General features: G+C 57.8%; 1 protein-coding gene across 1 annotated transcript; it reads right to left on the bottom strand.

The window, feature by feature from the left end:
* Positions 1-468: 468 nt before the first annotated feature.
* SUN2 (Sad1 and UNC84 domain containing 2) lies at positions 469-11760 on the bottom strand. The gene is made up of 18 exons (XM_038155072.1): positions 11635-11760; positions 11114-11274; positions 10378-10550; positions 10092-10226; positions 9806-9901; positions 9523-9616; positions 9274-9344; positions 8889-9016; positions 8320-8541; positions 8164-8241; positions 8033-8076; positions 6790-6955; positions 6478-6705; positions 5035-5119; positions 4832-4947; positions 4518-4685; positions 4005-4097; positions 469-3889 (listed from the first exon to the last, which is right to left on the bottom strand). The coding sequence occupies exons 2-18, from the start codon at positions 11242-11244 to the stop codon at positions 3776-3778; spliced, it is 2142 nt and encodes a 713-aa protein (XP_038011000.1). The 5' UTR covers positions 11245-11274; positions 11635-11760; the 3' UTR covers positions 469-3775.
* Between the last annotated feature and the right edge of the window lie 56 nt (positions 11761-11816).

The following is an 11816-nucleotide window of genomic DNA, read 5'->3' as shown; positions in this document are numbered from 1 at the left end:
TTGCTTTGTAGCTGATGAGTAGTTAACAGCCCATGTGAAGGAAAAGAGAAGCAAGATCCCCTGAATTAGGCTTTGTGTCTGGCTTTGTCCCTGCTCACCCAGCCTCCCTTGCTGCTCTTCAGGGCTAAGCTGGGCTCTGCTCATGGGAAGGCTTGGGAGGTGACTGCAGAATGAGGACAGCCATGGTATCACAGACTTAAGTCTAGTAGAAGTTTTGAGTCCCAAGGAATCGGAGGTTTTAGGAATAAGTCTTGTTTTCAGCATTGTTTCAAGGAGTTTTTGCATCCTCAAGCTTGCTGAGTGACAAGGTGATAACTTTGTTAATAGCCCTAGAGTTAGTACATCAGGCTGGAAAATAAGGATTTGCCATAAAACTATGTAGAAGAAGAGCTCCAAGAATAGCTTTGTCTATCTACTAGCTGTGCATCATTCCCAACAGCAAATTTGGTTACAAAACATCCAAACCACTCTGGACAGTTTTGATATAATTTATGTCTTGGTCTTTTTTTTTTTTTTCTTGCATAGGCATAAATTACAATCTGTTGATTACAAAATAAAAGGAACAAAACAGTGCAGCATTTGCAACAGGCTACAGCATCAAACACACACGCCTGTCTGTAACCATCTGTTTCTGGAGGGCTAATTTGTAACACGTGTGTAGGGCAAACTGAGGAGGAGGGGGAATAGAGGAGGGAAATGGAGTAAAGAAGAGAAATCTGCTCCCACAGCTGTTCTGCATTTCTCCTGCCTCACCAGGCTCATCTTCGGCATCAGCTCTAGGATTAAATACCCCTGGGCAGAGAAGCACATGCTGAAGCAGCAGTTTTCTGTGCCCTCTTCTTTTGCAGCTCTGGGGAGTGCTGCAGAAATGCTGTAAGCTACAATCACAAGAGCCAGCGGCTTCTGGCACTTGGCACAGGGGCTCAGGCTGCAGCCCAGCACTGATGATGAATCTGGGGGCTTAAAACCCACCTGTGGCCTCAGCATCTATTCCTGGGGATCCTTACACAGATGGTGTGGTGAGGCCTCTAAAACCAGCTAGAAAAGAGCATGAAGCCCCAGGATGAGCTCTCACTGGTAGCTCCAGGGAGCTTTGCTTCAAACAGCAAAGGTTTTCATGTCCAAAGGACAGGGCAAGCTTGCACTGTAAAGCCAAATGCTCCCTAACCCAGACACAGCAGTTAACACCCACGTGGAAGGAGCAGAGATCCCACTACAATTCCATTTTCAGGGGAAGAGGTCACCTTTCCTGCCTCTTATCAGCATGCTTGATTTACCACAAAATCATTTTTTTCTTGGGCAAAGACCGTGTCTGTTCTTACAGTCCAAGCCAGAGACCAGGGAGCCAGAAGGAACATAAGAAAAGGGGTTTTCCCAGGCTCATGGTTGTAGCTCTTGCTCCAGGAGCCAGAGAAAGGTGAGAAAAAGGGAGAGCTTCATCTCTGCTTTCTCTTTATGATTCAAATAAATACAGGAGCTGGTCTGCCAAGCCCAGAACAGGTCTAGGCATTCATAAAAGCACAGCTCCATGTGCTCAGTGCGCTCATGGACAGGACTCCAAGGCAAGCGGGCAGCTGTAGACAAGTTTAAAATAACTCTGGCTGTGGGTGCCAAGAATTAAGACTACGCTCAATATAGGAGAGAATTTATAGTCCCTGGCTCTGGCTCCAGGTCAGCTTTCTCCCTGCAGCAGGGCCTCCCAGCTCTGCAAGAAGCTCCACAGGGTAATTTTAACCTGTTGGAGACAGGACTGTGCCCTCTGAGCTCGCTTCCCCTGCTTGGAGCAAGAAGACCCCTTCAGAAGGGATGTGCTGCCACCACCCTCACCCTCCCAGGCTGGCATGGAGGGAGTCAAGGCTCAGCAGCTCTGCCTGATGCCCATCAGGGGATGCTGAAAGGAGACACTTCTTCAGCCCCTTGTCCTCCTCCTCTATGCCTACAGTGCTTCCAGCAGAGACCACCAGAGTGGGAATCAATACATGGTGCTCTCACAGTGTCAGGGGAAGGATGATACCAGCACTGGACAGGGCTGAAACACTGACCATGAGCCCTTAAGCTCTTCTTTCAATGAAACACAACACAAACCTGGAGGCTGTTAACACCATCCAAGAAAATAAGCCAAGCTGTGTGATGCAGGCCGGGAGGTGGAGGGGCCAGATGGCCCTGGCACCCCTCAGCCTGGGGAAGGTCCCTGTGCATCCTTCCTGCAAACCCCTGCTGTGCCTCCACCCATCCCAACAGTACAGGCAAGATTTACGTGCCCACTGCAGGCAGAACCCCCCCTCCTGCAGCCAGGGCTCAGAGAACAGTGCAGTGCCAGTAAGGAGAGGTAGGAGGAAAAGGGAGCCCTTCCAAGAGAAAGGAGGTCAGCCTGCACCAGCCATCTGCCATCGAGGACCCCAGAGCTGAGGGAGCCCTGCAGGCGGGGGGTGGCTCTGCATGCTGGCACCTGCCAGCCCTGGCGATTGCCCTGCCTCCCCGCCAGGAGCCCTGCAGAGCCCTGGGGCAGCAGCTCCACTTGCTGCTCACAGTCAAGTACACACAGATGCAGCCACGGGCAAGAGGCCACAGCCACACATTGCAGTCTCAGAGCACATCCAGTGCAAGGAGGGCAGGAACGCCTCCAGCACCCCACCAGCAGCAGTGCACAGAGGACCCCAGCTTCCAAGTCTAGCTAGCAAGCCACCAGCAACGTGAGGCCTGTATTTTAAACAGCTCTGCTCATCTTATTCTAGCTTATCCTACTGTGTATGCTATTCTACTAAACAAAGCTCTAGCCCTCTCCACATCTAAGCCACTCATCCAAGTGGCACCATGTAACATTCTCTGGTTAAGTACAAATTGCATGGAAAAAGTCTTTTTTCCCTTTGTTACTACAAACCTCCCCACCCCCTCCCCCGAAAAAAAACAACCCCAACACCCCAACTGGAAAATAGCTCCCCTCCCCACCCCTCTTTAAAAAAAGTATCAGAACAAACCCCAAAGAAAAAGCAGGCAACAGGAATTTTCAATAGCATCACCAAGCTTAACACTGGGGAGGCAGCCAGCCAGGGAGGCCAACAGCATCAGTAAGACCCAACTCAGCTACTGTCAGCAGGAGGGCTGGAGTGGATGGATGGCAGCACCAAGGTGGGCTCTGCCACCAATGTGTGCCACGCTCCTCTCCCCCCGCTGCCCCAAACCATTAGTTTTATGTTAATACTTCGCTAATACTGTCTTATTTCCTCTCTGCCGGCCCAGCATTGGAGGGCTGGAGATCTTTACCAAAACCAACACCAAGGCAAGAGAAGTGACCCTGTGTGGAGTGGACTTGGTGGCCACCACCAGTGGCTCCCACCTACTCTGGCAGCACCGAGTCAGGCACCGTGGTCCCACGCTCTGATCTCCTCCAGCCAAGCCCGCATGAAGCACATCACAAAATGACACACCCCTTTCCCAAGCCCTGGCCATGCTAGAAAGGAGTGGGACAACAGGGAAGAGGGGCAGCGCAAACCCGATACAAAGTTAGCTTAAAAAGTTAAAATGTCCCATGTGCACTGAAAACAAGCCAGGCTGCGCTAGGACCCACGTGGGATGCTCTTGCCTCACCACCCCGGTCCTTAGAAGAGTGAAACCCTCACCCCTTCAACACCAGCTCTTCTCCTCCCCCCAGGGGAGCAGCTTCCAGGGGCGGCTGCTGGCACATGCCAGGATTTCCAGGTGCGAAGCAGTGAACCAGACGCATCCCCTCCTGCTGTCAGCCCGGCAGCATCCTCATCCCGCGTGGGGCCGGGGGTCAGTGCGCCGGCTCCCCGTGCACACGGAAGCGGTAGATGCAGGTGTATTCGGGGTGGCCCCAGTTGCTCAGCACCCGGAGCTCCACCAGCTGGTATGTGCCCATGGACTCACCCTTGGGGGAGGAGGGAAAAGAAAAACCCGAGACCTTGAGGGCTCTCTGCGGCTCAGAGACCCCAGAGGCCCCATTTTCTTCTCGGGGGTCAGGGCTCCAGGGGCAAAGCATTTACCTCCAAGTAAAATGTTTGGATGGGGTCACCATCATGGTTGTAGGTGAACTGTCCAAGGAGAAGGCCCTCCTCCTCTCCTTCTTCCTTTAAGCCCTATGGAAGGGCAGGAAGGCAGAAAGGGAGAACCAGGGGTCATCAGAGAGGGAGACCAGAGGTGATGCACACATCCAGGGCAGAAGAGGGAGAGGGAGACGCAAGCGCGCTTAGCCCCCGCTCCTGCTCTTCCAGGTCAAAATAGACAAATGGGAACAGGGACCAGTGGGGAAGGATGAAGGGGGGGGAAAGACCAAAAGTTACACCTACTCAAGCCCCTTTGTCCTTGTGCCCCCACAAACACTTTCTGAAACCTAGTGCTGCCCCTCTCCCCACCAGTATTGCTTCTTCCTCTTCTTCAGGGTAAGACCACCCCCCCAGAGCACCCCACAGCCAGGGATGGGGTTTGTTAGCCATCCCTTCCAGCGCCCGCCCACGGTGTTCCCCCCGCCCCGCTCAGGTCTGGGTGAGGGCACTCACATAGACAGCAAAGTCCTTGGGGGCACTGGGGATGGTCCCCTGCGGTGAGAGGGCTTTCGGGATGTGCTCCAGCGTCACGGCCGTGGGGCGGATAATGCCAGAGAGGCGGATGACAGCAAAGCCCTGGGAGCCACGAAATGCCCAGCAGTTCCCAGGGTTGACGTCTGGCTACGAGCATGGAAGCGAGATGCCAGCAATGTTACCGCCATCAGAGTAATTTTTCTCCCACCAGCCCGGCTGCTGGCTTGGAGCAACAGCCAAAGGCCAATAAAAGCCCCGTGAGAACCAGCCCAGCCCTCGCGCTCAGCGCCCACCTGCAGGATGACACGGGGGGACTGCGAGTGGTACCACAGGGGGATGCCGAACAAGCTCAGCAGCGCCGTCCGCGTCTCGTAGGTCTCTGAGCAGCGAGTGTTGATGACGCTGGCCCCTGGCATGAGGAGATGGCAGCAGGTGAGCTGCGGGCCAGCCCCTGTGGTCACCTCCCCAGGACAGCTGGCTCGTCCTGACCACCTACCTGCTGACTCGAGGGCGTAGTCAACCATTCCCACGCGGTCCTCGCTGTAGCGCTTCAGGGCCTGGCCCACGATGAGATGCACTTGCTGCAGCGGGAACAGAGGGCACAGGAGGGTGACAAACTGGGGCGGGCATCCTGCCCCCCACCCACCTGTCCCCGCAGGGACAGAGGGTGCAAGGACCTTCCCGCACAACAGCCACGGGATAGAACAGCCAGGGGATGAATCACCGTGGCAAAAATAAGAGAACACGCATTTGGCTGGGAAACCTCGTTCGAGGTTTGCTAAAAATAGCCCAGGGCTGTGCAGTGAAGGGGCAGCACCCGGGCACGCTGCACTTGCCTGTCCCCAAGAGGGCCTGGCCCAGAGGGAGGAGAGGTAGCGCCAGACACAACCCGAGAGACCACCCAGAATCATCTGCTCGTCTCTCCTGCCCTATCCCACAGGATTGATGGGAGCTCTCCTCATCCAGAAAAGGAGATGGCTGGAGCATCCATCTGGAGCCAAAGCCAGCCTAAGGAGCTAAGACCCTGCAGCACCACTTTGAGTCTAAACTTTATGGAGTGCATAAAGCGCTCACAGACTATGGGGACTGCTAATCCCAGCCTGATCCCTCCCTCCACTACCTCCACAGGGAATTGCCAGCAACTCTTTCCAAAGCAAGCAGGCTCATTTTTTCCCCTCGGTGTCATTCTGCTGAAATGCTTTGCACCAAACAACTCCGCAGCACTGCTGAAGAATGGGGATAAGCAAGATGCTCCACCCATGGAAGCCTTGATGGCACCTCTCCCACGTTCTGGGTCAAGTATGCACAAGCAGAAGCTCGGATTTTAAGACCGTAAGTGTGAATGCTGAGAACTGGTCAGAGAAGAAAGTCAGATAAACTTTCCCAGACATTCCTCTGGGAAGTTTTGAGAAAGTTCAGAGAAAGAATTAAAATAGTCCTGCAGCTGGTGTTTTGAACTTGTTGTTAATTGTAAGATGTTTACAAGAAGGGTGTTGTTCCTAATTAGCCAAGGGTGTGAGGGATATTGACTGAGGGCCAATCAGGTCCACCTTTATTCTAACTGTCTATAAAAAGAATTTGTGGTTTCTAATAAACTCAGCTTTTGCCTTCTGAGAAGACATAGAAGCCGTGTCACTTTATCCACCCATCCTCAATAGAACAGCAACAAGTAAAAGCCTTGCAGGGCTGCAGGCATTAGCACCCGTGACCCCTTCCAGAGCACAGAGCAAGCACAGACTGAGAAGAGAGTGGCAGAGAAGGAGTTTCAAGGGTGCTCTTGCATCCTGCGAGCCCAGGATCAATATCCCAGCTGTGGGGGCTGTCTCAACGCCTCTGCCATCTGCCAGGCACCCGTGCCAGCCCCCTGCACACACAAAGTGGGGCACAGTCCCCGACCCAGGGGTCACCTCATGTCCCTGGGGCTCAGGCCAGTACTCACCTCCTCCGTCACTCCCGCAGCCCCTCCTTGCCGCAGGGCCACTCCAATACCAGCGTGAGCATCCCGTGCTGACAGTCTCTGGTCCTCCAGGACTTTGGCAAGGATCTTGTGCTCCAGAGCCTGGAGCTCCGCTTGCAAGTCTTCCCGCTGGAGGATGATGGCAGCAGCACCATCCTGCTGGGGCTGTGACAGGAACCTACTGATCCACACTGGGAACTGCGCTTCCACCTGGAACGGTGCAGACAGAGCTCAGCCCCAGAGCTGGGACCCTCGCTCGCCTTTCTGCCAAACAGGCTGGGGACGGGGACTCACATCAGCCCGCACTGTCTTCAACTGCTCCAGTATCCCCTTCACGTGCTTCCCCATCACCTCCTGGTCTGACTTGAGGCTTGCCAGCTCCCTTCTCAGCACTGCCACCTCCTGCTCCAGCTTGCCCACCTCCTGCTGGAAAGTCCCTCGCAGGCTCTCCTGTACCGAGCTGTGCCGAGAGAAAGGTAACAAAACCTCGTGCCAATAGGCCCAGTTCCCCTCTGCAAACTGGAGGAAGAGGTTCATCCCACATCACCTATGCTCAACCCCATCTCCAGACCCAGTTTTAATCCCAGTGGCAGTGACCTCTTCTACTGCATCCCATGGGAAAGCATCCTCAGCTCACTCCTCAGCTGAAGGACCACATTCACAGTGATGCAGAATGACAGTGCCAAAGGTCGTTTGCTGCCATTGCCCTTGGAGCCCTGCTGCCAGCCAAGAATCACAGAATGGGTCAGGTTGGAACACACAACAGCGGGTCATTTGGTCCAACCTCCCTGCTCTAGCAGGGTCATCCCAGAGCACATGGCACAGGACTGCATCCAGACAGTTCTGGACTATCTCCAGTGAGGCAGACTCCACAACCTCTCTGGGTAATCTGCTCCAGTGTGTGGTCACTGCACAGTAAAGAAGTTCTTCCTCATATTCAGGTGGAACTTCCTGTGCAGCAGTTTCTGCCCATTGCCTCTTGTCCTATTGCTTGGCACCACTGAGAAGAGCCTGGCTTCAACCTCTTGTCACTTTCCCTTCAGCCACTGACACTGATGAGGTCCCCTCTCAGTTGTCTCTTTCCAAGGCTGATCAGTCCCAGCTCCTTCAGCCCTTCTTCGTAAGAGACATTACCTACTCCCTCCATGCTCTCCGTAGCTCTCTGCTGGACCCACTCCAGGAGCTCCGTGGCTCCCTTGTACTGCCGAGGAGCCCAGAACCAGACACAGCACCCCAGAGGTGGCCTCACTAGGGCTGGGTAGAGGGACAAGATCACCTCCCTCCACCTACTGACAATGCCCTTCCTAATGCACCCTAGGATACCACTGGCCATTCTGGCCGGAAGGGCACAGTGCTGGCTCCCACAGACACCCACATATGTATCCGTTCTTCCTTTCCCCCCAGACTATGCCTCTTGATCTCTCCTTTGTCCCCAGCCAGGCCTGCAAATCCCTCCTAAGCCTGGCTGAGGGGAATTCACCCAGCCACCTGCCTGCCCCTAACAGAGCAATGGCCCTGCCCCACAGCCAGTGTTTACCTCTGCCACTCCGAGTTCAGCTCCAGCAAGCGCGCTTCCATCTCCTACCAGGAAAAGGGGAAGGGGTGAGACCCGTGACACCACTGCTGAGGGTGTCCCGTCCAGGTACCGCCACACGCTCGTCCGCTTACCCGGGAAGCTTGTGCCATCTTGCCCAGGCGCCCGTCTAAATCCCTCTGCACCTGGGCTCGGAGCACATCCAGCTCGCCCTGAAGGATGAGGAACAGGGTGGAATATCAGAGCACGGCCCTGCCCCCCCATCTCCCTGCACTCCCCATGTCACTCACCTGGAGGTGGTTGGCCATGTCGGTGCGGAGATGCTCCTTCAGCCCCGCATCCCGGCGGCTCACCAGCCCCTCCAGCCGCGCAAGGATGTCCCCTGGGGGTGGCTCTCCCCCGGCTGTCACTGCTGCCGCCCCACGACGCAGCTCCCACCGTGACAGCTCGGCCTCCAGGGCCTCAAAGCGCTTCTCCAGGGACTGGAAGCGAGCCAGGAGTTGGTGTCCCCCCTGCAGTGACAAAAACAGGATGTGATGCAGCCCCCTGGGGAAGTGCCTGCTCCACAGGACCCCTGTGAAAGGGGACCCTGACCACCCATTCCCCAAAGTCAGTGGCATCTTATTCATCTGTTGCTTCCCAGGAGAAGGTAGATGTTCCCCCTGCTCCATCCCAGGGACACCCCAAGAGTGAGATGGCCACAAGCTAGGGGAGCCAGTTTGGAGCCATCCTCTGCCCCATTCTCCACCGTTCCTCACACCCTGGAAGCAATTGTTCAGCCATGGATCACACTGTCCCAGCTCTCCCTGCAAGGCACTCATCCCACCTGGGCCACCATCATGCCTTTGCTGCAGCTTACCTGGTCCAGCGTGGTCAGGTCCCCTGCCCCAGGAGCATCAGAGGAGGAGGAAAGCTTTCCAGCTCCCCACCACGGGAAGGAAGGCAGGCTGAGTGTCGACAGCCCGTACGGGTAGAAGTACCAAGCTCCTGAGCACAGAAGGATGAGATGGTCAGAACCACCAGGCTGGTAATGGGCCACAGTAGTGGACAGGGTGGACATGCAGAGGCTCAGCCATCAGCATCTCCAGGGACAACCAGGAGATACTGGCATGAGGCTGCAGATGGACTGGGTTACCAGAAGACATGAGCACTGAGCTCCAGGCCGGCCCATCCCCCAGCTATGGCAGTGGGATGCTCTGCTCTGCCCCAGATCTCAGGGCAGCACATCTAGGGAGGTGGCTCACCGTAGGCGGCAGCAGCGAGGAGCAGCAGGAGCAGCAGCAGCAGCAGGGACCTCTTCAGACGTGGGTAGCGCCTGGAGCATGGAGAAGAGAGAGGTGCCTGTAGGACTGCAGCTACCTTCCATCACCTTTGGATGGGGGCCAGAGGGAAAGCAGAGACACCCACCACCCCAAATGTGCCTCCCTTTTCCAGGGTCTTGCAGGTTTTCCCCATGCTTACCCCAGCCCGGTGTCCACCCCCCGCACACTCACCTGGAGAAGGGGACGTTGTCCGGGTGGGAAGCCGTGCCGGTGAGGCGGCACCAGGCCCCTGCCAGCCCCGAGAACAGCCATCCCATGAACTGAACTGCCAGGAGAAAAAACAAGCCTCAGGAGGGGTCCTGACAGATGTCCCCTCCATGCCCAAGGGTGGCACCACAAGGGGATAAAACCCCTCCACCCAAACAGGGAATAGCACACACAGCACTTGGAGAGTAGAGATGCTGACTGGCAAGAATACTGCTGCTAGAAGAGCCCCTGCCAGCCCTCCACTCACCTGGGGAGGTGAACACCTGCCAGAGGAAGGAGCCCACCCGGGAGGCTGCAGTTCTCAGACCTGACCCAGAGCTACTCTGGCCTGAGTAATAGTGACCTGGAAAGGAAGCAGCAAGTCACCAATGCAGACAGCATCTCAGTGCACTGCCCACAGCAAAGGCTTTGCACTGGGGGTGGCATCTAGTGGGGACCGGCAGCACACCGGGCACAGCTAGGCCCTGGGTTGGTCCCTCTGGGGATGCCTCCCCTGCATTCCTGCCACTACAGACAGACTAGTGCATCCCTACCAGCGTAGTCGTCCTCCGAGGAGTACCCAGATGAAGATGTGTAGGTGTCATACGTCTTGCTCTCTAGCACTCCATTGATCTTACTGGACTCCGTGTCCCCTGTGCCTCTTCTCCTCCTGGTAGAGAGCTCTCCACCTGCCCCAAAACACAGAGTTCCACTGAGAAATTGCCCACCATCACTTCCACAAGGGGCAACCCAGACAGACAGCCAACCTGGGCAGTTGCCCCAACACTCTCCAGTGTCCAGGGAGGTCCCCAGCTGCCCTAGGAGAGTGGGAGGGCTCACCCCAGTACGTGCTGCTGTCCAGGTCATCATCCAGCATGGAGCTACCCAGGGCAGCAAGGCCCCGGCTGCCCCCCAGGTAGGACTCGCTCATCATGGACTCGCTATAGTAGGAGGTTTGGGTGCTGGGGGCGGGAGAGAGGCGCTTTGTGGTACTCGATTTCCTCCTGATCGTCCTGTGGGAGGCGAAAACAGGCTCATCAGACACGTGTGGTTACAAGGTGGGGGGGGGTCACAGTGCACTCATGGAGGGAAACGGGGAATTCACCCCAATCCCTCGACCAGCATCACTTCCCTCCACACCGTATAGCGGCCGCTGCCGGAGGCTGCAACCTCCGCTCTGCAGAGGCCTCCCGCCCGTCCCGGGCATCGCTTCCGCTCGCACCGCTGCGGTTTTCCGGCCGGCACTCGCAGCGCACCTCCCTCCTCCCTCCCTCCTGCCTCTCGCCACCCAGCTGCAGCTGGCAGCTGGCACCCGGCCACCCACGGCAGGCTCCCGTGCCGGGCCCGCGGCGACGCGGAGGTGCCTGCGCTGGGAGCGCGGGGCTTTGGCTGCAGCAGGGGCACAGACAGTGCCAGGGCGGCCATGCCGGAAGGCGCCGGGCTCACCGTCACGCTCCTTTTGCAAGCTATCCCCACATCCCACGCAGGAAGGTGCCCGGTCCCCGGTGTGGGATGGAATGCCCCGCCCCTGCCAGATTTGGGCAGGGGGAAGCCCCCAGTCGTGCCCCCCACTCACCTGCCGGTGGTCTCCTTGAAGGGGAGCTGTGTCCCACCCAGCAGAGATGCGCTGCTGCCGCTGCTGGTCGCGGCATCATCGTCCCCGGGGTAATAGCGGGTGGTGACAAGGCGCTGGCTGCGGCGGGACATGGCGGCAGCACGGAGGGGAGCTCGGCTCACCTGGGGGTGGGAAGAGGGCGGGCGAGAGAGGGAAGTGTCAGCGGCGGGGTCCCTGGAGGGACGCACCCAGCGGGATCCCACCGGCGGGGACCCCGCCCCTGTGGCAGGGGTCCCGGCCCACGCCGAACAGCGTCCCGAGCTGGCGGCCGTGGGGTGCCCCGGGATGGAGCCGCCTCCCCGTACAGGCCGATAAACCCTTCGCCTCCTTTCACCTCCGCGAACCGCCCGCGCACGGAGCGGCTGCCCCCCGCCCCTCCGCGCCCCCGGCCCGACACATTTTCCCCCAGGCCCGGTACGGAGCCCGCTCGCCCGCAAGCCCCTGGCTTTGACCCCGCCGCGCCGTCCCCCTCGCAAACCCACCGGCAAGCGCCGCGCAGCGGAGAAGGATCCGCTCCGTCCTTCCCGGCCGCTCTCGCCGCCGCCGCCGCCGCTCCCTTTTGTTTGGCGGGGGAAGGCGGCACCCGCCTCCCGCCCTCCCCCCGGACACCGCCGCCGCCGCCCCGCCCCGCCCGCCGCCGCGGAAAGGGGGGCAGCCACCGCTC

Source organism: Motacilla alba, chromosome 1A, assembly GCF_015832195.1.
Source record: "Motacilla alba alba isolate MOTALB_02 chromosome 1A, Motacilla_alba_V1.0_pri, whole genome shotgun sequence".
NCBI classification, from domain to species: Eukaryota; Metazoa; Chordata; class Aves; order Passeriformes; family Motacillidae; genus Motacilla; species Motacilla alba.
Note: the sequence above shows the minus strand (reverse complement) of the source record. Positions and strands in the feature narration are given on the sequence as shown.

Bases quoted from the DNA above. Each gene is read 5' to 3' on its own strand.
- SUN2 (XM_038155072.1), bottom strand. From the start codon at position 11,244: ATGTCCCGCCGCAGCCAGCGCCTTGTCACCACCCGCTATTACCCCGGG. The intron at 8,542-8,888 runs GTAAGCTGCAGC...TTGTCACTGCAG, and splicing joins ACCTGACCACGCTGGACCAG to GGGGGACACCAACTCCTGGC. The intron at 8,077-8,163 runs GTAAGCGGACGA...TTTTCCTGGTAG, and splicing joins AGATGGCACAAGCTTCCCGG to GAGATGGAAGCGCGCTTGCT.